At 39.6% G+C, this 24,743-nt stretch overlaps 1 protein-coding gene across 2 annotated transcripts in view; it reads right to left on the bottom strand.

Moving 5' to 3' along the window:
• Nucleotides 1–6,370: 6,370 nt before the first annotated feature.
• The window catches only part of LOC136872190 (membralin), a 470,893-nt gene continuing 452,520 nt past the window's right edge, over nt 6,371–24,743 (bottom strand). For both annotated transcript variants that reach the window (XM_067146026.2, XM_068227184.1), the window contains exon 16: nt 6,371–13,967. In XM_067146026.2, the coding sequence (XP_067002127.2) occupies nt 13,452–13,967 (516 nt within the window). In that variant the 3' untranslated portion in view covers nt 6,371–13,451. The remainder of the gene's footprint in view (nt 13,968–24,743) is intronic.

A 24,743-nucleotide genomic window follows, 5' to 3' on the forward strand; every position in this document is an offset into this window, starting at 1 on the left:
TGAAACCTTTAATCCAAGTTGGCGAAGCAGATTAAGAGATTACGTGAACATGTTCGCTAGCTCTCTAGACTACCTCGTGCAACGTTCGAATGAACACTGCTACTCGAGTCAAGGAAGTGAAAAAAGCGTAGGACTAGAAGTGTCTTAGTGATGACTAGGAAAAAAAGTAGAACGGTTTTTAAAATTTAATGAAATATTTGTTTAATTACTACAATCGTTAAGGCCATACATCATACAGCGAAGTTTTAGCATGCCTGTGATGCTTTCTAGTTACTGTTTTACAAATGCCTGGATATACTGAGAATTACTTGCTTTCACCCCGAGAATGACCTGCTTCTGACTCGAGGATTACATGCTGAGGATCATCTATTTTTAAGGAGCCTGTCTTTTTAGAGGATCAACTACTTTAGGAGGGGCAGTGTTAACACACAAAACTTTACTCAGGCAGATCAAAGATCATGTTCAGAATAACAAAGCTGCGGAGGAGGCGACATAGGCTAAGGCTAAGGAGGAGGCTTAAGTTGAGGCGGATAAAGACAAAGCTGAGGCGGGCGCTGGGGCAGAGGTACAGAAAGATTGAACAGGATTCGAATTTTATGTACAATGTAACTAAACACTGCTACTTGCGCCAAACAAGGCGTAGGACTAGAAATAATTAGAACGTTTTTAAAATGTATTCACAAATTTATGTAATGTTAACGTCATACTTCTTACTGTGAAGGTCTATCATACTCGCGATGCCTTCTAATTATTGTTTTACAAATTTAAGTGTTGAAAATATACTATGCTTTGCAAGAAAGTCACTGTTGTGGTGAGATCGATGTTTTCTTCATCAACTACAGCAAGGTGCAAGTTTACAATCTTCTATTCCAATCAATAAGACTTTCACTTCGGTGCTTTGCTACGTGTTAGACTTTAACATTGCTATGCAGTTAAGTTATGCTTAGCTTAGGCATAGAGCGTTAAGATAAAGCAGAGAACTTAACGTGGAGTCGACGTCTCAAGCTTGATACCGGAGTCCGTTTAATAGCCAACCCTTTGTCAAAATAGTTTATGGTTTACGCTGCTTCAGGTACAATAGATGCTTAGTTAAATGTTAAATTTCTTAGCCATTCTATGACAGCTATCCAGCCAGTTAGCTGAGAGGAAGAATATCGACTAAATTTCATAGACTTAGTTATCCTATGCATACTTTTATAGGACTAACTCAAGGTTAATGCTTGTATGCTTTAGTTAATTCTGTTAAGATAAGCAGCGGCTAATGAGCAAGGGCGTTGAGATTCAAATTAAGGTGCAAGTAGAGTTGAAAAATGAACTGCAAGGCTGATGTGAAAATTGAGGTGCAAGTTGATATGTAAATTCAAGTGCAAATCCTCCTCCTCAGCCTTAGCCTCCTCCTCCTCGAGTCAAAAGCTGGTAATCTACTGCAGATCGGATGCTATGCATGATAGAAAACATCAATCATTTTGTATTAAAAAAAAGAAAACTACAAAATATACGTGAAAACTACTGCTTTTGTGTTAACGTCTAATATTGATACGATATCTACATTTACACTCTTTTTGAAAGCACTGGTCCCAACTCGTATGGAGAATTACAGCGTGTAGAAAATAGGATGTAAATAGATCAGATTTTATAATTGTATTTCTACCGATAGAAGGACAATGATTATTGAAGAAGTTTGTACAGGTTTCCTCTACTTATACCACTTACCAACGAAACAGATATATACATACTGTAACATAACCTGCTTACCTTGTGCCGCCGACTGCACCATTTCGTCTACTTTTGAAATCGTCAACTCCACTCTGTTGTTCCAGAAACATTCTACGGGAGCTCACAAACATACACTCGACTTTTCCTGTTCTACGTCTGTTTCCTTCGCTATCTACTCTACTCATCGCTGACAATCAACTACCCACGGCCTGCCTGCTGATGCCGGAACTATGACGTCATTTCGTCATATGTCTGACTCAACTTACTCCACTTACTGTAGTTCTCGAACATTCTTGTCTTCTCTATGCCCTGCCTTGGCTTGTATGAATACGGGGCTAGTTGGATTGTAAAGACAGAGGGCGAGTTCGGCAGTCAGAGCGGAAGGACGTACGTGCTTCCCGCTGAGTCACTCTCCTCGCCAGGCTGTTGTACTTTCGAATTACTAGCCAGGCAACTGTACTTTTTAGTATATTTCCGAAGGAGCTTTGTCTACAGTGTGTACTTTTCAGTTCACAGTATGGGCATAGTCTGAAGCACTTCTCAGTGCTCATATTCTCTTTCAAGAGATTTATTTCAGAACCAGAATGTCGACAGCGTACGAGACGGAGTGGGAGGCCTACAGGGAGGGGTGTGACCCCACTAATGGCTAACAGTTCCAGGAGAACAGTGCGACCCCGGAAAACCAGGCTCTCCTCGTGTACTAAAGGAAGGGGTACGACGCATTCATAGAAAGGGACATACTCTTGTATATGATGCGTAACTCGAGTAGAGGGCTACATCGAGAGCTTTCTCCCGGGGGCCTGATTGTTAGGCACCACAGCGCGGAGCGGCTGGAAAGGATGGCGAAGGAGCTCCCCGTCCGGTTCGAGGTCGTCCGACTACCAGGAAGGGACGGCGTAACAGGGGTGAACGCCGACGCCCTGAAGATGTAGACCAAAGCAGCTGCCACCCAGACGACCAAGAGGGACAGATGGCTGAGGAATACGGCGGTTAATACCGACTTAGTCCTCGCGGCCATGTCGGAGACCAGCGACCCCACCACAGCGGTGGAGCATGCCGACCTCTGGCGCCGCGACTGCGCGACCCAGGCTCTGCCAAGTGAACGCAGACTGCGGTCCCGAGGCCCTCTACTGCGAGGTGGACGCACATCAAGGCCTATCACGACGCAATGCAGGAAAGCGCCCCAGACGGCGGACGGCAGTACAGCAGTGGAGGACGACGCCTCCCGGCGTTCGGAGGTTGCTACCCAGCCCCGGCCTGCCAGCGGATCTGTCAAGGTGCATACATCGATGTGCGCCTCACAAAACAGGAAACGCAATCAGGTGTCTGCAACGATCGACGTCGCCACCAGCCAGGATAAGGGAGAAGACGGCACAGCAGCGACCCACGCCACGCATTGCCCCACGGTCACAAGGCCGGGACGGGGGCCACCAGAATGAGACCTCTCCCCAGCCGAGAAGAGTCCGCCATCGCCAGGAAGCAGACGCCGCCCCCAGACCAGCAGGAAGACGACTCCGGCCCACCAGGAGCGGGCCACTCTGTCACAACCCAGAACTGCTCCCAGGACAGCAGTCGACCGAGGAGCCAATCAGGAGAGGACCTCAGCGGGTAGTGGCAGTCAGGCAAGATTGAAACGTCCTCCTCAGCAGCTCTTGCAGTTTTCCACTGCTTGAGGTGGGGCCACCGATAGGACAGGTGTGGGTTCCTAGTGAGGTGCAACCGTTGTGGGGGTGATAATCACTACATAGCCTGCGCAGCACTTAAGGAGGCGCCTGGTGTGCGCCAACTGTGCGGGAGAACACCCGGCCTCTCATCGTAGTGCTCTGTTTAACCGGGCCATGGCGCGGGCAAGAAAAGGAAGCCCGGCGTCATGTCCCACCCTCATCCAAGAGGCCCCCACTTCGGCGGGATTGGCCTCATTCTCCGAGATCGGAGACTGGAATGCGGGACCCCAGGGGGACAGAGCGGTGCGACAGGCCCTGGTGTCTATTGGCGCATGGCTCCGCAACCGGCAAGGCCTGCGCTATTCACGGAAGTGCACAGAAGGACTGATCCCCTGAATAACTGGACAGGCGAGAATATAGCTTAGGACTTGTGCATGATACCTATTCTAAACTAACACTTTCGCCCGGGCCTTTCCAGAACCACACCATTGCATGCGCTATCAAAGTTTGTCAGGTTTTACATGTAGGCTCTTTTTTCCGCCTGTGGTTTTACCGTAACACTTAATACTACGCCTCAACACCACCTTACCAACACAAAACTGCCTGGTAACGCGTCTGACGTGCAAACAGACCGATACTCCTGCAGTATTATTTCCCACTCCTTCCTGCTATCTCTTTCTCCTTAGAATTAATAGCATGTCGGAGGCAATTTAGATTAGTGTCGATTGCCACGCGCGGGGAGCGGCGGGCTTCGCTACCCCCCCCCCCCCCAAAAAAAATTGTAAAGGCAGTTTGGGCGTGACATCGGCTTGGCTACGAGCGAAGTTCTTCTCGCGTGGGGCTGAAGTTCTCTTTGCTTAGTCTTTCTACGCCACCTATGCTTTAACTTCTGGTCATCATGCCAAGGCAGGGGAAAGAATGAGGTAATTCAACTTCAATAGTTTTTGTTTTAACTTGCCTCTTACTTCTGTGTTATGTTTCCCGCAATTCTATATCTAATGGTGCAAGCTGGACTTGCTTAGATATTTTTTAACATTGCCCTTGGTTGGGATTTTTCCAGCCTGCTTATTTCCAACATTTTTTAAACCATCCTTCTCTTACTAGCTTGGTAGGCGCTTGAGTGTCTTAGAAACTTAACTGAATTGTTATCTAAGGTTTTTAATTTGATTAGGCCATTATCTCTCAGTATATCCGGGCTAATTTTCCTATCATTGGAAGTTCAGTATTTTTTATAATTGGCCACTTCATTGTACTTCCTATTTAATAAATTGCCCTGTTTCGTGTAATTATGTGCTGATTTCCATATTTTATTGTCCGTCGCACTTTCTTTGAGCAAATTAATCTTCTTCCATGCAGTCCCTGAAAGGACTGTGGGCATAAAAGAATATTCCCCTTCTATTTTCTGATAGTTTACATTATGTTATTGTCGGGGCTTTACGCGCCCCATTACATGTTCTTTCCCCATCTTTTCACTCTAATTATTTGCACATTGACTTCTTAGCCTTATCAAGTGGTATATAGCAAATGATTTTATCATTATTCATTAAATGTTGGTTACGTTCAAGCCTTTACTTAGTCTTCCATGTTCCTCACATTATGCTATTTTATTGTGAATGGGTCGAAGAAAAATTTTTCTTAAATGTCAATCCTGTCGGGTCATTAAATTCATTTACATGAGAGCATATGATGTACTATTGGCAAAAACAAAAACAACTGATACTCTGTGTTACTAAATTTTACGGTCTGGAACCATAAAACAATGAAATGATTATTGTAAGTTTTCAACTTTGTCATTCAAATACTCCCCCCTTTTTTTCCTTTGTACCATCCACTAAATCCTCCACTTGGCCCTAAGCACATTACTGTAATTACTTCCACCGCATTTTCAACCATTTCACCTAGATTGCATGATGTTTACTGATGATGTTACAGCAACTGGGGTCTGCAATTTCACAGTGGACAAATTCGATAAAATTATTATCTAAATAAAACCCAGACCGTCACAATAACAGCCAATCAGACACATGGCCGTTCCTCTAAGTTGTCGACAACTGGGGAAATAATGACAAGGGATATATTACAAACCCATTTATCATATGCTCGTAGTTGGAAAGAATTGTCGTGAAATTGTACTACGAATACAATTACGCGCATTTGTAAGAGTCTTAATACAAAACCTGAATACAGAATCTATTCAATAAATCTAAGAAGTTTATAGTCCACGCTTCCTCGTATTCACTTTGAAATCACCTACTTCCTGTGAATATAAAATACTAGCAGTTCCCGCATTTATGTCAAACTAATTAGATTTGGACAGAGTCGGTAACGATAGTGAAAAGTCCAATAATAACTAACCCCTGAAAAGTGTTGTTCTTAAACCTGTACTTCTAAACAGATCAAGGGTCCCAGTTGTACATTTTCTTAGACTTCGTCCATCTTACTTCTCTTTTAGTGCTTCCCACCATCACCCTCATATTTTGCTTCGAACATTCATTTTCTCTCTCAGTGAAAAGTATGATTGTTACACTTGCACCGGTAATGTGTAAAAAACCATTTTCACCGTTATCTAACCTGCTGCAACCAATCGACGTGCGAACGCCACGGGCAACATGCTGGCAAACGTCTAGAGTGACGAAGAATATGCATATTTTTAAAGGAAATTTAATTCCAAGTCCTGTATGTATGCTCCTTTTCTGTCCCTGGAAAACTGCTAAAATTAGAATGAATTGTACACATCTGAATTCATACTTGGTGAGCTTCATTTTTAATAGGACTAAGGGTTCAGGCATATTCACTTTCATGGGTCCCAGACACAACATTTTTCCGACTTGCTATATTGTTTAAGAACTGCCTGCTCTTCAGATAAGCAGGCATAAGAGGTTTCCCAGATTAACATTCACATACAAACAAACTCACAAACTTCCTCTCTTCATAATAAGAGTATAGATTATCATGTTAACACAAATATAAACACAAGCGAAAGGGAGAAATATTTTAATTAAAAACTTTAATTTCATTTTATTTGGCGCTTTACATTACAATTCTTCACACCATTACAATATATTCACCACCATAATTATCACGATGTTCCCTAATAAAGCAAAGTATTCAACATGGTATTCCAACTTAATATTTACATGTATCTTTATATAAATACATTCTTTCGATTACCTAACATTATCATAAAACAATAACATGAAATTCCGTTAAAAAGACATTACATTGTGGCATTCATTATCACAAAACATAATATGCAAGATCTGTTCACAACATTTCCTTAACTATTAAAGGAAATAATTAGGACTGAAACAAAGGAAGGTTTTGCAGGAAGCGGGAAAGGGATCTGTGTGATCAAGGGGAACATGTGATGGCGCTCTATTTTAAATAATGCAAACTGTCCGAAACTTTATCTGTAAAGGGTAGGATTATTTCCGAGCGGAAGAAATGGTTTGAGATCCCATAACTAGGCAATAGGCCAATATGTGATGTAAAACACAAGGCAGCTTGAAATAAAAAAATGAAAAACATTTTCTCCCTCCTTTAATCGAACCTAAATTACGAACTGTGTTTCTATCCATCTTCTAAAGGCACATAAGTAGAATTTCGAAACAATACAAGAGTTTCAAGAACAGAATAGTGGGAACACCATGACGAGAAGTGGTGTTATTAATATATATAATTATATATGAATCAGAACTTCCAAAGTAATACTACGGATTGGCCAACCGTAATCAATTAAAATAAATAACTTTTCTTACAGTGATAATGGAACGAATAAATCATGAAGCAAAATTTCAGTAAGAATTTAGAGACATGAACTTAAAGAGGGCAAAGAAAATAATTCTACTAAGGAAATACAGAATGAGTACTACTAACTGTTCCGAAACTATTCCTGTTGTTGAGATTTCTGGGGGAAAAATAATCCACAGTATAGTGTATGAAATGTAGTATATTAGTCAGAATTAAAATGCTACTGATGAACTTGGACACTTTTGGGAAGCGCTTCCTCTGCAATACCACGAAACATTTTAAATTAATTTTAAAAATATAATTCTTAAATATATTTCACACACACACACACACACACACACACACACACACACACACACACACACACACACACACACACACACACACACACACCATTCGAAAACTGTATGTACACCACTCGACTAGCACATAATTATTACAAATTCTGATATTCAGATACAAGAACGTGTCTTCAAGTAATTATACCAAGTAATTTTGTATCACATATTCAGCACATTATTTTCACAATCATATCACATTTTTGCAAGTCTCTCAAAATAGCATCACAACTCCTTACTTGTACGGCCATGTATAGACCTAGCCCCATTCAATGGCATGATGATTGCTTGTGAGTCAAGCAGATCAATGCGTTAAAATGTACATCATCATCGTCATAAATATTTACATATTTCAGTCCATTTTGAGCCTAATGTAAATTTATGTTACTCACTTCCTCATCAGGGGACAAATAAAATTGTACCTTCTAACCCCTATAAAATAATGATCAACACCTTGAAATAATAAATTAAGTATGAATTATATAACAAAGGCACAAAGGGTGCCTCTGAAATACAATTACTGTGATTTACATATATTCAAGACATATAATGCATGAAATAAATTAACAGTCCTTTACGTCGACCAATTCTCTTTCGACCGTCATTCACTTGTTTACTTCACCGCACTGAACGCCAGCGACCACGGCTATATGGTGCAAGAAAAGAAAATTTGAGTCGTAATATTGCAGTGCTGTTTAATAATTTCATATTTTATATAACAAAACAGCTGATTCATAAAATGCAGGTTAATTCTAGTGCCGATGGATAGTCAACACAATAGTACCTGTCATATTACGCAGTTCATCTGATAATTCACCTTATACTGCAAACGTTGAAAAGTTTCCAAGGTAGGGTAGGAAACGACATCAGATGTAAACGAATAGACTCGACTGAAGTTTCAGGAAGAGTTCGGTTGAATTATTGAAGAACTGGGATTGTCGCGAAAATAACTTGAGAAGCTTACATCTATTAAACTTCGACAGTAATTTGTCCAAGGTATTGCAATATAATAAATGAACACATTATATTATAATAGTATAAGGAGAGAAGTTATCAGCTCCTAGCCGAGTTAATAGTTGTTTTGGAGGGAAAAGTGATTCTAGAAAGCGTTCCAAGATAAAGGAATTCTGTGGAAGTCGAAACCCATCCTCCAGGAAACCATTAGCTATGACAAGAATAGTAATTGAGCTGATACAGAACTAGAGATAATGCTTCAGTAGAAACTTCACGTATGTTTGTATAAATACTTCCGAACATGATTTGAATACATAACAGAGAAAAAAATAATAAATAAATAAATAAATAAATAAATAAATCTCAATTTCAAGACGCTACTCTTTTCGGTATATTAATTTAAAATTCATGATTGTGCATTCATCCATAAAAAGGCCATGATCAACGTTTCAAAATCTGGAAATGTTAGTGATACATTTCAAACTTTTAAATAGTTTCTCAAGTGGACATCACCCGCCATTACTTCGAGAAGTGAAACCTGATTAAATATTTCTGTAAATACAGTTCATTTAAAGTTCAAGTTTCAAATAATAACTAAAACTATCATAAACAAGTAAAGAATAAGGAAAATGAGTTCAGTACTATACCGAAAATCTCCAAGTGTATTCATTATGAGTACTAACCCTCCCTTTCCGTGCATTACCCTGTCAGCATTATCAACCCTCATGGAATTTTAATGAACAGGTACGGAATAGCTACCAAATGATTTCGGTCAAATTTTGATAATATTCGCTTTACGTTACAGGTTTTATCTTATATATCTGGTAGAATTTACCACTTCATGAATGTTTAAATCTGAGTTCTTACGGTCTCAATTGCTACACTGAAAACAAAAAGTAGTAGTAGTAGTAGTAGTAGTAGTAGTAGTAGTAGTAGTAGTAGTAGTAGTATGCACACACACTTGGTTACTTAATCAGATGGTTTCAGGTCTTGGTACGGGTAATGGCAATTCCGAGAGGCCCGATTTAAATTCGTTCCTTTCTCCGCCTCACTAATGTTGGACAACGAATACGTTTTAACTCTGACATTCTAAAGGTTTATTGTAAAATGATCACGTTATAAAAACGAGAGCGGAAGGACATCCCTACCAAACTGGTGAACGGTTGAAGTCTTTTTGGCGGTTATTTTAGGGATTACGAAGATGTGGTCTAGGGACGTCGAATATTATATGTCAAGTTTATGAGGGGTCCTTAAACATCTTTCATATTGTTAAAAATGGAACAACTAAGATATCAATGGCATTTTCACTACTCAAATGTGTACACCGTACATTAACTTCAGTATAAATGTCATATTTCTATTCCAAACGAAAAAACTTGAAAATATGCATATGGTAACTGTGCTCCGAAATTTTCCAGAAGCTCTAAAATGTTTCATCAATGGAAAAAGATATTTCTGACATCTGTAAACATCCTTCATTTTTAGTTTTAAATAGAATTTTTAGGTCTTTTCATGTCAGAAATTGTATTAAACAAACCCACTATAATCACGTCACATATGGTAATTCAAATAAGATATCTTAATTTGTCTACATCGTAACTACAGTAGTTCTATATCTAGAATAGATGCTTCAGATTCTTATTTTACTATAGTATAGTTTTTGTTTAACTTGCTAAGCTTTTTCTACTGAATGTTATACTGATCTTGTATTTCAGTGGATACTTCAATTCCTTCCTTTAGTTATACTCTTACATAGATGAGAATACAACATTCGTAATAAGCATTTTCAAAGAAAATGAAGAAAATAATTCTTCGTTATCAAAACTGCCAAAATTCTGATTCATACTTTATGGAAAATCACCGCTCAATGTCTTTCTGTATTGCGGTAAAACGTTATTGAAATATAAGTTACGAATATAAAAACGGTTGTGATACGATAAAACAGTAACGTGGCATTTTCCTTTATACAAAAAATATCCCAACACAGGATTATTTACTAGTACGTAGAAAGAAGATGGGCTGCGATCTCGCACCACAAAAACCAATTAAAACCCTAGGGGATAACTTCTGCTAAATAACTGATCAGATTAGAAGAAGAATGGTCCAAGCACGTGCAGATGTTGTCAGGGAATGTTTCCCCAAGATAATACAGGTATCATATTAAATAGTGCGTAAGTAAAAACATTATACACGCAATGTCACCGGAAATACAAACCTCTCACGAGTTCAATTCCGCATAGAAAGTAAATATTGCGTTAGCAACAACTACGTAACTTACAGCTAACGTTTTCTTTATAGTAAATGCACATCACCTGCCCCAAACATAGTTCTTCGCCTAAGAGAAAAATTCTGGAATATTAATGAAGTAAGGAAATATGAATATTAGTTAGCAATGCCGTCAAGAATTGACGTAAACCCTTCTTAATACCGGATAAATAATTTTTAAATACATTTTCCATGCGTATTTCCAACCGCATTACGACTAAAGACTGTTGCCAACTGTAAAACTTAAAAAACATCTTGAAGGTTGGGCTTACTTAACTTTTAAAATTCTCTGAAAAATATGGCATTTTAGTTATATGTCTATGATCTATCAGACAGAATTAAAACACTTTTATGACAACACGCAATGTGTTTAATGTGGACGGCACAGGCACATGATTAATTCGACTAACGGCACCAGTAAATTTTCGTATAGCAATATTTAAAAATCTGACTTCATCAACATACCTTCAAAATACAATTGCAAAAGTTCGTAACGTACAATTTCAATATCTTCCCTTAGGAATATGTAGACCAAATTGAGTAACATTTTCAAGCTTGACTGACAGGTAGGAGACGCTCAAGTTAGAATCAGAAGACATATTTGAGCAGATAAAACTTGTCATGAGCATGAAATATTTCGATCCTCAATTTTCATTATTTTGCATACCCTTCAATATAAAACCACAAACGCTTACGAGAAGGATGACGGAAATAATGACTAGTAAGTCTCAAGTCGTCTATGGCTTTAGTTTATCCCTTCCACTTGTAATATGAAGTAATGTTTTACAATATTCACAATTTCAAACACAAAGTACTATATTCAAATAACCGCATCTGTTTGAACATGTACAAGACTGCTTATCCTTTAATTTATATTTGTATGCTATAAAAGGAATACGGACAATATTTGAAGGACATACGTTCAGGAGACCGAATGGTAACTTAGAACATTTCCTTCACGGATCGAAAATCAGCCTTTTGAGAGTCAATTAAATGCTTTAAGCTGTAACATCATAGGTTATTGGGAAGAAAGCTACGCCTGAGATTAGCGGATGTGCAAGTACGTTTGACGCACTACAGTAAGTATAATCTCAATAAACAATGACCATGTTTCAAAAATGAAAGATAACTTTCGTGCAGCTACCTACAGGATGAGATGTAGTATATATAAAGGTGTAACTATTGAAGATATACATACTGAATACTTAATTCGTAGAATTTAATTGATTACGAACATTTTCACGATTTAATTGGTTATGAATATTTGAATGTTGGAGGGTCATGAAATTTATAGCAACCCACAGAAATCATATTTCAATAATTCAGAAGTGTACGGAATTCCCTTCTTATCCTCTGAGCCCATTTTTAAACAAATTTATAAAATATATTCCAATTTAAAAGGAGTATGGAGAGAAACATTTTGATTTTTAATTGAATTCCTTGGACTATAAAATGTTACAGGTGGTCGATAAAGGACCAAACTAGTAAGTAATTTTAACAAACGTCTGAGACTGTTATGATTGGTCTCCTCTGAAGTTTAAAAAAATAGTCTATAAAGAGACAAAACACATTTTTTGATACCGATAATAGCTTTGGATGGATTTATAATATTAACCTCTAAACTTTTAATATTATTTACGTTTAGTTTAAGGTAAGTTACCTCGTCTATGATAACTAATACGGTTGTCAAGTTAGTTAGGTATTTCAAAAGCTAGAGAACAATGACATTTAAAAAATAGTATTCTTCAGAAGCATAGCATAAGAGAATGCACTCGTAAATCAACTATTCATAACAATATTCAAAAATATTTCCATACTCATTCATAGACTGAAATCCATGAAACTGATAACAGATGCAGAACTAGCATAATGGATTACTGCAAGTGGAAACTACTTTCTCAGAATGCACATATTTCTACAGTACTGCCATATCAACTCCGACAGAAGTTATTCTAAGACGGAAAATATGCTTTTTCAGTTATGTACATACAAATAAGATGAATTCTCTCATTTACATAATCTCAAATAAGAAAATGATTCAAAATAAACTTTCAATCAAATGAAGTTGCTTTGCCTCATAGACGCAACTTAAAACAGATTTCTCTAAGGATTTAAAATAGAGGAATAAGATATTAAGCGCTTCCATTGAAAGCCACGTTTCGAAGTAGCATTTTAAGAATAAGTGAGGTCTTCGACGATGATAGGAAGGGCACTTGTAAGGTGGGAGAAAATATTATGAAGTGCAAAAGTATTATTTCTTGCAATACATTTTCTCCCATTCATTTTGAATGGACCGACATGAAATCGTTACGTCCTAATATCAACTGCGAGTGAAGTTCTTCCTTTATCCTTGGTGATGTGATTAGAGAAGCGGATTCTCAGAACTGCTCATCACCTTTTGCACATATTCGGATGGAATGCACACTGTTTCACGAATAGATCGGTTCTCCTTCATCATTTCTTTCCCAAAGTGGTGCACTTCTTTCTATATCACTACCGGGGAACAACATGCTAATGTAAACTTGCAGCAATTCGGAGCGATGTTGTAGAACGAGTCCACTTTCAAGAAAAAGAAAGTTCACTATCACAACTCCGAAACCTGACAAACGGGGCTCACTCCCACCGTTAAACTTACGATTAGCTTTCCTGAATATATTATGGCACCACCAATGCCCTTTCAACAAGGAGCATCTTTAAACGGTGGGCAACCTATGTTTACATCAATCTTCGATTTCGTTTCTGCTTATAAAGGCCCCGTTAAAAATCACTGGACGTCATTGTGGTCACTTTCTTGAGTAGCAGAAGTAGCAGCACTTGTAGTAGCAGTGCCGGAAGGGGTAGGGGGAGGTGGTGGTGGTGGTGGTGGTGGAGGAGGAACTGGAGATAGTGGATCATCTGATCCAACCGTGGAAGTTGTCGCGGTGTCTTCCCGTTCTAGAGCGGGCGGAAGAGCTACTCCTTCACTCGAAACCGATCCTTCCGATACAACAGGTACTTCTGATGGTACAACGGGGATGGGAGCGGGGGGAATTACGGGAGCGCCTACGAGGCCTGCAATAATATCTTCAACTGGTGGGAGCCTACCACCTACACCTTCTTCTTGCGCAGGCACAGCAGCGTCGGGTTGCCGCACCCTCAATACCTCCACTCCTGGCGGAGCAGCAGCAGCAGCTTGCGCCTGCTGATGTTGTTGCTGGTTTCGCATAAGCAGGTGTTGCAAATGAGCCTGTTGCAGGATCACGGGTAGTTCATAGTGATGGAAGAAGTACAGCATGGAGTGCTGCAATGTAAGAAAAAGAGAACAATCAAATCAAATTATTGAATAAATTATACACACAAAATATACCATTCCCAATAAAACAGGAAAGAACAAATTTAAAATCATGAATGCCTATATTAGAATATGAAGTACACTGCTGGATAGTTTTGAAAGAGTACTTCCGTAGATCAGAAGTTTCAAATACGTATTCGTGTAAAAACGAAAAGCTCACAGATGTCAACAACACGAGTCGAAACACAGGATAGCACATAATTACAGTGTAGGCACTTCTAATCAAAGTGGATGAGGATGGGTCTCCGTTACGAAAGAAGTGAGCAGATATGTCCGTCTGTCTGTCGGTTAGGTCATCAGCCCAGACGCTGGTCGGATCCTCAAACAGACCCGCCAAAGGCTATGCAGTTATAGGGGAACCGCAAAAACCAATGGCAGAGCCCAAATGAGGCGCACTATGCAAGATGAGGAGTGTGGTAGTTTGCCATTGCTTTCCTCACTGGACCAGAAGGTGCTACTGCAGCACGACTGATCGTATGAGCAACACCTTTCGTAACACTCAAGACACTGGTTGTGCTCCAAATGTCATTACTTAGCACTACTCATACCCCAGCAGCTTCCATATTGTCACAGCCATTGATGAGACTGGGACTTCGGTGGAAGCTACACTTTGCTCTGGCCTGGGCCAAGAGACGGATACAAAAATACTGAATCCATTAAGAAATGGCAACAGGCGGTAGCAGATACGTATTTGTATTATTATTCCTGTCGATTTACTCAATTTACTGGGGTCGAAACTTGATGGGGACTTGGCCTAATTTTTCGAATGCATTTTCGAACGCCAACCCTACGTGGAGGGTTGTATTCAATATTACGTGTTTCCGTGGTTGTTGGGAGTGTGGTGTAGTACATAGGCTAATGAAATGAAGTGTATTAAGACGAATGCAACATCCAGTCCCCGAGTTAGAGGAATTAACCATAAAGCAACCAACCCCAACCCCATGGCACAAAAGCCCCGAAGTGTCATGGCCTCCCAAGCGATCACTGCTGAGCCTGAAGGCCTGCAGATTATGAGCTACCGTGTGGTCAGCATGACGAATCATATCGGCCATTATTCTTGGCTTTCTAGACTGGGGCTGCCATCACACTGTGAGATAGCCCCTCAATTGCAATCATGTGGGCTGAATTTCAAACCAGCTCTCAAAACCAGGTAAAAATCCCTGACCTGATCGAGAATCGAACCCAGCGCCCTCTGAACCAAAGGCCGGTATGCTGACCATTCAGTCAAAGAGTCCAACATATTATTATTATTATTATTATTATTATTATTTGTGTGGCTTATCACATAGGTAGACTTATGATAAGGATGATGATCAAGGCGGAAAAGGAATGTCTAACACAGATTTCGGACTTAATGAAAAAATATAACTGTGAAGGATGAGGAAAACAGCGATAGACTGCTTTTATCACAAAACTGTTAGAAGAGAGAACGAATCCAGGACAACGAAACGGTGGTGTTCAAAACTATGGCATTAATACTTTCATAGTTTAAATATGAAATTAATAGGCAACATCCAAGATATTAAGACGTAATACAAAACACAAACTCGATATATATATTGTACCCGACAGGGACATGAACCAAGGATGGTAATCAAGGGAACGAGCATTTCTTTGTCTGGTAGCGAGCTCGCGGGAACTCGAAGGTTGGAACGCCACGGGTGTGGCCGAGCTAGGGAATTCCGGGCTAAAAATAATGGAGAAGTCATCCTCACCACATTTTATTGCCGAGTGGGAGAGGTACACCTTTTAGCATCGTAATCTGGGAGCCATCTTTAAAACAGCATGACCAACTTCGTCTTCTAGAATAAAAGAATTAACTAATTTTATAACAATGCACTGCACAAAGATTTAAAAGAGTTTTTATTCAGAGAATTTATTCAGAGTGTGTGACGTTCTTTTTGGTGATAATCTTCTGTCAAAAGAAGATTACGAAACAGCGGAAAGTTACAGAGGCCATGTGTTAAACGTCTTCACACTCTCTTGGCAAGGGGAATCCTGCGAGCGAGGGGAAAGTTGAAGAAAGATATTTATTTATTACAGGAGACTCTAGATCGGATTTTGGATTTCTGTATTAAGAGATTACTGCTCACCTGGTATCGCACTATTGCGCCTCAAATACACCGAGAACAGGGTGTATAGGAAATTTGAGAGGGGGAAACTTCTCAGTTAATGTAAGACTTTAGAAGCGTCACACTACAGTACATCAGTCGGTGTTTTCTTATCGCGAGGAACAGATGTGTGTCCAGATCGAGCTCCAAGTTATTTTGTCTTGAGTACTGTTAAAGATGAGAATAGGCAAAACGGCTTAATTCAAGTGGCATAAGAAGAAGCGGGATACAATTAAGTGCGCAGTTAAAATGTTGACAAGTTTCGAACAATAAATTTAACTCGTAGACATATTATTATTATTATTATTATTATTATTATTATTATTATTATTATTATTATTATTACGTCCGTCACCCAAGACAAAAAAGGAAGACATGTAATAGTACAAGTATCACTATGAGGAATAATATAGGGTTAAACTCAGAGTCGAGCAATCAGTAAGCTGTACGGTACGTGTCTAAATACCCTGTATTGATCCATTTGATTCCGGGACACCGAATCAAAGATCGGGTCGATTAGTGCGCGGTGACGCAGACGAAAGGAACGGGTGTTAACTATGTGCATCTGTGCCTTAGATACTGAAGGCTGCCAGTGCCCAAGGACGATGGAGATCAGCAGTCGCAGCCAGCAGATGGAATCAACAGTCATCAACGTGGACATTAGTCACCAGTAAATCCCCAGCATGAACGTCCCATAGCTGACCGAGGTGTTATCGAGGGACAATAAGGCTGAGTAATACCATTCTATTAAGCATGACGTAAAGGGGTACGGAGAATTATTTTATAATATTGTAGTTATTAATTGATAGGGATTTTTAGATTATTAAATTGTTAAATGTGCAAAGGCATGGCACAGAGTTTATTTTAGTAACAAGTCTGAGTGACTTAACTTGTAGATATCGGAAATTTTGTTTGTGGGGTGATTTTCTTTTCATTTTATTTGGGGTTACTTTTCTGTGTAGTTGATTCGAATATAATGGTTAGTGTAATTAGTTCCTGGGATGGATTGTGTAAGAGGGGCGGGTATTCAACCGGCGGACCTCTCATGCAAGCCAAGTAATATTTGTGTATATTATCCTGTGTGAAAGAAGAAATGTTGCTCTGAAATCGCTCAGAGAGCCGAACCACGACCTCCAATGAAATATATAGCTAGTGCCCATTTTCATTTTTTATTGTGTACGTTTGTAACGTGTGTTTCGATAACTGTAGAACCCTAATTACACTGCGAATTGTGTGAAGTTACAATTGAGCTTCTTTATAATTAACGTGTGTGTTTCTGTCGTCTTGATGTAAGTGTAAAATGACGAGTTAGTGACCATGTAAGTCATGTAGGCCCATCAGGTAGAGATTAGGCCGATTTTAAAGATCTATAATAATAATAATAATAATAATAATAATAATAATAATAATAATAATAATAGAAAGCGGTGTTTTGGAATTCAGATTTCTGTGTTTGCTGGGTTAATATCGGACCAGCTGTGTGAAAGATTGTGTGCGTAAATACGGAAATAGTCTGCAGAGAAATGCGTCAGGCGACGATGTTAGAATGGATTTGAAGTCAGGACTCTCAGTGTGAATTGATGTGTTTAAATGATGTTTTAAAGGGACGAAATTGTTCTCCCTTTGACAGCGATGAGTTTTGTCCTTTCGCCACGCCTCGGGCCGAGAGGATGGGCGGCAGACCTGAGGACTGTATTTACGAGAATGCCTCTCGTAAAATTTTTGTGTCTTCGAACTCGCACCGTGAAATTGTGGCCTGTCTTGTATTTTGTCCCTGCGTATAATGCTGATTTAATTCCTCAGCCGACATAGATGTCAGATATCAATGACCCGGTTTTTCTCCTTCTTAACTGTTCTTTATGCATATAAAATCATAAGTAGGGGTTTCAGGTTCCCTGCAGATGTCATGGATCCCTGGGTTGGCTCTGGATGAATGGTAGTCTCGCAATGTTGGGACTGGTGATTGCTGTTCCACCGGTGTTGTGTATATAATTTCTATATTCTCTTGAGTGTTTATGTGTTTCTGTAATATTGTGTTGTGATGTCATTCAGCGTCGACAATGGAGGCTACCATTGGTGCGGCTAGTTTGTGTATATACGGGTAGGGGTGTGTGTGTTTGTATTATATTATGTAAGGTTATTCCAGTGGAAAATCGATTTACGTTAGATTAGGTGTCACTCAGGTTTGTTGATATTTGAGTATTATGATTATGTCTGCCCAGTAAAACTGAGAGCAGCTTCAGTGATTAATACTTAATATTCCGTACATGTGAAGTCATGAAATAGATCCTTATTTAATGGTAATACTCTGTCTTATCCCTCAAATTTAAATACTGCTCAACAATCCGAAACTATGTAAAATTCGATCATGTATTCACCTTGTATATTTGCATCATTTTTCATCATCATCATCATCATCATCAGGATTATAATCAATCCCTTTGATTTTTAACATTTAAAAGAGTGTTCTCATTCGCTAGTTGTTATGGTCCGTATTCTCCTACCCTTTATGCCGCTAAGTTATTTATATATTTGATGCCCACCTGTTTTCAACCTAGTTAACGATCCTGTAGATTTATCGCCGAAGAGTCTATGGGTAGGGGCCGGGTGCAATATGGTACCACCGGTGGACATGATACGAATTAATACTGAACAGTGCAGACAAAATAATACAACCCCTACAACCCCGAGAAAAAATATCTAGAAATTAAATGGCGTGTGGCTCCCGGAAAGGCCTGACGCAGGTCTTTAGAGTTGACGCCTAATAGGCGATCTCCGCATCTGTGAGAATTCTAATGTTGAAGACGACACACACACACACACACACACACACACACACACACACACACACACACACACACACACACACACTAAAACGCAATGACATCAGCTATATTCACGTCATCGCCAAGAGATTGGCCATCAGGCAAGTGAACCATTCTGAATTCCATTCCTCGAAAAATACAAAACGGGGAAGGATGTAAGGATTTCGTACTTGGACCTTAGAGACCAAACCTTAAGCTGCGATAACAACGGCCTAGCCTACTTTCGTGTAAACGAAGAAGAGGATCGTTGGAAGGTTGTTATCACCTATGCTTTCAAATTAATTAGCGGCAAAAGCTTCGTATTTAAAGGGCGTTTATTCTCTAATTTCTGTCAAGGAAAAAAGTGTACTTATAAACTCAAACATTTCATTTTTAACTAAAGAAATATGGAAGCTAGCGAAGCAAGAAGAATTTATCGAAGTTTGGGCAAAGAAATGCAAAAAAAAGAAAATTATTTCGATTATGATGGAAAATCCACCTGTAGCTATTTTTTTTAATGGATACAGTAGTTTAGTTCTGTTTCTTGGCACAAGTCATAGCTTCCACCGAAGTCTCATTCCTACCGTGACAGTATGAAAGCTACTGCGATACGGGTGGTGTGAGTAATAACATTCTGAGCTTGACTAGTGCGTCTAGATGTTATGAAAGATGCTAAAACACAGCACTGACTGGGCCATTTAGGAAAGCGATGGCAAACAACCTCAATCCTAGTCATGCGCGGAGCGCCTCATTATGGTGTCCTCATCAGTTTTTGCTGGTTTTCTATAACCGCATTACCTCTGGTGATGGTCCGACTCCTTGGCAGATGGTTAGCTCGAGGCCTTTGGTTCAGAGGGTCCAGAGTTCGATTCCCGGCCGGGTCATGGATTTTAATCACGTGTGATTAATTCTGGGTGTTTGTGTTTGTCCAAACACTCTCCTCTTCATATTCAGACACTACACTACCAGCCACCACAGAAATACGAATAGTGATTACATCCCTTCACATAGGAAGGGCATCCGGCCATAAAACAGGGCCAAATCCACATGTGCTACACAGTTCGCACTCGCGACCCCAAAAGTTGTAGGGAAAAGCGGTAGAAGAAGATACTGTTTAAGGATTAGAGTAGCCCCTGGAGTGACGGCTTGACAGACATAATGAAAAACAAGGATTTTATTTCAATGATGCACTCGAAAAAAGGGCACTGTCAAGAGAAATAAATTTTACAGAAGACGAGGGAAACTTAACGTTATCGAACGCTTGATGCCATCGTCCTTGGATATAGTCTGTGATGTAATACGAATGTGTACACGTCAACATTACAACTTATTTTCATAGGCGGTAAGTACATACACCGTAACCGTCCAACACTACACCCGTTTATGCCCGATCAGAGTTTAGTAGCAAGGAAATCACTTTACAATCATCTTTGTCACAATTCATTGTTCTTAAGAAATGTTCAGGATGTTTATCAGACGCTTCGTCATGCAAACAGAAACATCGGCATATACTGCACTCCGATAACGGAAAGAGAACGAACTGCGCTCCCCTGGAATACTTTCAATTTATTTGCTATTTTCGGAATGTAGAGCATATTAAACTCAATTTGTCACAAGCTAGCATAAGGTGTACGTCACTAGAACGATCTACCGTATACATGTCTGTATAAATGCATGGAACTTAGTATAACTCATTTTCGAAAGAAGGAAAAAACCCTGACATGTCCCTTTTCAAACCGTACCCTTGAATTCACAAAAACCAATTGCCAATCTTTTAACAATCTGTAACAAAGTTTCTGTGAAGAAAATGGTGGACTGAAATGTTGTTATTTAACACCGACTAGATCGCCCCTTACAGCGCGACTTGGTGAACCCGTCAAGCTGGAGCCAGAGGCTTGTGCTATGCAGATGAATGTGGAGCTGCCAACACGGCTGACTTAACAATATGCTAATCCACGATTGTGTTTTCGCCTCGTTAAGTCTTAGCTCCCACACTTCATATCACAGCACCCTGCACTTCACTTACCTCATTTTTTAAAAACATTATGTGTTTTTTCCTAGTAATTTTTGCACTGTATTATACATTTAGACTACATGATATGCAGAAGCGCCAATATCGACAATACCCTCGGGCTATTCAAAACACCGAACATAATTTACCATTAAAAATGAATTAGCATGGACCCCTTTCAGAACACTATGAAACATTACAACCCCACGCCGTCAGATTACAACTTACAGTCAAAGGAAAGGGAGTAGCATTTTATTAACGTAAAACAGTAAGTTAATGGATAGTATTCACATTAAATCCTAGCGCGCTTGTTAATGCAACTCGTTTCCACGCTATAAACTATCAGAAATCGTAAGAGTATGGATCTAATCACGAAGTCAAGGACGGAGATACATGTGTTTAGAGAAGAGAGATTGACAGAAAAAGAAAAAAATTGTGGTAGGTAGAAGTGTTCATTCCATACCCAGATAGGTTACGGCGTACCACTTAAATGATAACGCACCGGGCGAGTTGGCCGTGCTGTTAGAGGCACGCGGCTGTGAACTTGCATCGGGGAGATGTATGTATGTATGTATGTATGTATGTATGTATGTATGTATGTATGTTCAGTCCGTCAGCGCTTCCGCTGGTGGGATCCTCAACAGCTCTGCCATCAGCAGTCATAGATGGCCGAGACATTACTGAAGAGCCGTACTAGGGAAATGAGGAGTGAGGTAGTGACGTGATGGGGAAGGTAAGGTTGCTGCAACCGTGGCCTAAAATAGGAACTGTACCAGCATTCGCCTTAGTGCAGAATGGAAAACCATTTTTAGGACAGCAGACAGTAGGTAGCAGCTCCTCCGCCTCCTGAATGAAGAGCTGCAAAGCTAGCCGCTGTTAAGCCAAAAGCATCTCTGTTGGAAACATTTTACAAAGAAGAGAGTAGAGCTCTATTTCTACAGCACGAGGTCATGTTCATGCGCAAGACCCGTACATTTTTCCGGACCGAGATAGTGCCGGAATTATGTCCTGCAGTAGTTCTTTTACGTGCCAGTAAATCTACTGACAAGGTGCTGACGTATTTAAGCACCTTCAAATACCACCGGACTAAGCCAGGATCGAACTTGCCAAGTTGAGGTCAGAAGGCTTCAACCGTCTAAGCCACTCAGCCCGGCAACAGCCGATGCGTGTGGGGTTTTTAAAACGAAAATGATATGTCACGTTCCTGTGGTGGTGGTTATTGTTTTAAGAGGAAGTACACATGGGCAATCGCACTCTCTTAGCACTAATCAGAGGTAGAATGGAAGAGGCCCAACCCTTCGAAGAATGAGAGTATTGGAGAAAGAAAGAAAAGTGTTACGAAGAGCAGGAAAATGTAAGATGTCCTAGACATCGCACGGGCATCCTATTCATTTTCAATGGTATGATATTACAGGAAGGTATACTTTGATTTCATTGTTATTTTTGTGCGGTTTGTATTTTAATTTCTGGGTTACGTTGACATTTTTCTATTATTTTGAGCGGGCGTCATGTTAATGTGGCCTGCTAGAATTTGAGAAAGTAGGTTTTCTTTCTTATGCTATTTTCTTGTACGGCGACTATCTTGTGAAAAGCTTCCATTGTATTATTTGTCTCGAATACCCTCGTAGAATTAGCTCAAAATCGTAGCCGGAAATCTTGATGGGACAGCTCTCCGACTTCAAGCCGCTGTGGGTGGATGCGGTCGAATACGTTCATGGCATCGCCTGCCTGTCGTAAAAGGATACTGAAAGCGGGACCAGGGGCTTTCAACTTGGGACCATGTGTTGGCGACCGAAGTTCCCCTGCCTGAGCCTGGCATTGCCTTCACTTACTTGTACCAGCGTTCATAATTGCGAGTTCAACATCCATTATAATCTCTGAGGCTGCTTTAAAGGGCCTGTTCTGTCGGCTTCTAATTTTAGTTTCCTGTACATAATGGTTTATTAAGAAGGGAGCCATATTTTCCAGTGTCAACTCAGTTAAATGTAATTTATTAATGTATGTTTTTATCCCTTGTTTAATATTTTTTACAGGAATGTTGAAGTATAATATTTATATTTAACCTGTGTGTTCGACAGACTGAAGAACTTTTAAGTTACATGCACATAATAGAGTACAAATCTTAATATTTGTTGGTCATCTAATAGAAATCTAGCAGATATGTAATATCGTTTATAATTTCATGTAGGTACGCTAAGTAACTGTATAAACTGAGGTGTTTTAAACGTTCCCTAAAATTTCGATATCTTTGTTAGTGGAAAATATCAACGCACTGTTTTCGTTACTCGAATCAAACACTAAAATCTTCTCACCTCCTAGTTTGGTTTGGTTTGACTAGAGATTTGCAAATTCTGAATATTCTGAAGTCACGATCTGTTGGCGATTTACGTTTCTTCTGAGGTTGTTTCTGTCTGGAATTCTCGCCAAAAGTTCTTCGTTCTGAGTTTCATCAATGACCTCCCGTATAATTCCAGAGGGTCTTTCATGTGGACGATGCGAAGATTTTAATTTTTTTATTTATTTTTTTATTTTGCCGAAGTGTTGATTTCATTCGAAGAACTTGTACCGAAGCAAGAACTGCCTCGTCGAAATGTCGTGTACTGTCTTTTACAACAGTTACACTTTCCACTTCTTTCAACGCACCTCCAATACTATTTGCTTTTATTTTTGCTTTTCGAGTGCAAATTGAATAAAAATAAACTGTGTAGTAAAATGTTTCTTTTTCGAACGCATAATTCAAGCCATTTCAAAATGACCTCACAGAATATTACACAGCATAAGTATATTACTTTCCAACCACAATAAATATTTTCATTGTTACTACCTTTATAGATACATTTGTTTCTGGGCAAATTCTGGTAGACATATTTCTCATTGCACATGTGGTTAGTGGAACCTTCTACTTCAATATTATTTAATTCGATATTTTTATTTGATGCCATTATTACTCTTGCACCTTCTTAAATGGGCATTCTTAACAGCACGGATTGGATAACATTGTGCACGTATCCCAAAAGGAACCGATGACCGTTAACGACTCATACGACACCAGTTCTTAAATCCTTTTCCCTTCTCCTTACAACAGAGAATACAGTCGATTTAACTTCACAAGGAGTACAGTAACTCTTCTCAGAGAACGAACAGAATACGTTTGGAACTCCATGTAGACAAATCAGAATAGCCCAGTGTGTTTAAGCGCTACACATATGGCCCAAAGATTCAATATTATTTTTTGTCATCCATGAAACAGTTTTCATTTTGTCTTCCCATTTCAACTCATGTATCCTGAGGTGGTACTTTTCTCCATAGCCACAAACGCTCCTTATTCAATTCCCTATCAAAATAACAGATACACTAGTACAGATATATTACAACACGGACTATCTGGAATGTCGGTACACAAAATAAGTACAAGATGCTAGACTACCCACGATGTTACTAGTCCTCTATGAAACTTAAATAAAGGTATAATAGTGATGTATCCTTTGGCAATAACTGCAGGTTGTCTGAAAGGATTAAAATACTGGGTAACAAAATACTAGACAATGCGCGAGCCCACCATTTCGTTTGATGTCAAATTCCCTCTCTCCTTTTTCTCTCTTAACAGGGTAGTGAACGCAAAATGATGATACGGCGAAGTGTAATTTTAAAATAACGATGCAGGTTTACACAAGCAGAAAATAAACAAAAAATCGCTGGTCTCCAAAGTACGTATGCTAACAGCTGTCAACAGATCACATACAAAACCTCACCTTTCGCCGTGCTAAGTGGTGGCAATGACGAAGGGAGAGGGGAACGG

Source organism: Anabrus simplex, chromosome 4 (assembly GCF_040414725.1).
Source record: "Anabrus simplex isolate iqAnaSimp1 chromosome 4, ASM4041472v1, whole genome shotgun sequence".
Taxonomy (NCBI): Eukaryota; Metazoa; Arthropoda; class Insecta; order Orthoptera; family Tettigoniidae; genus Anabrus; species Anabrus simplex.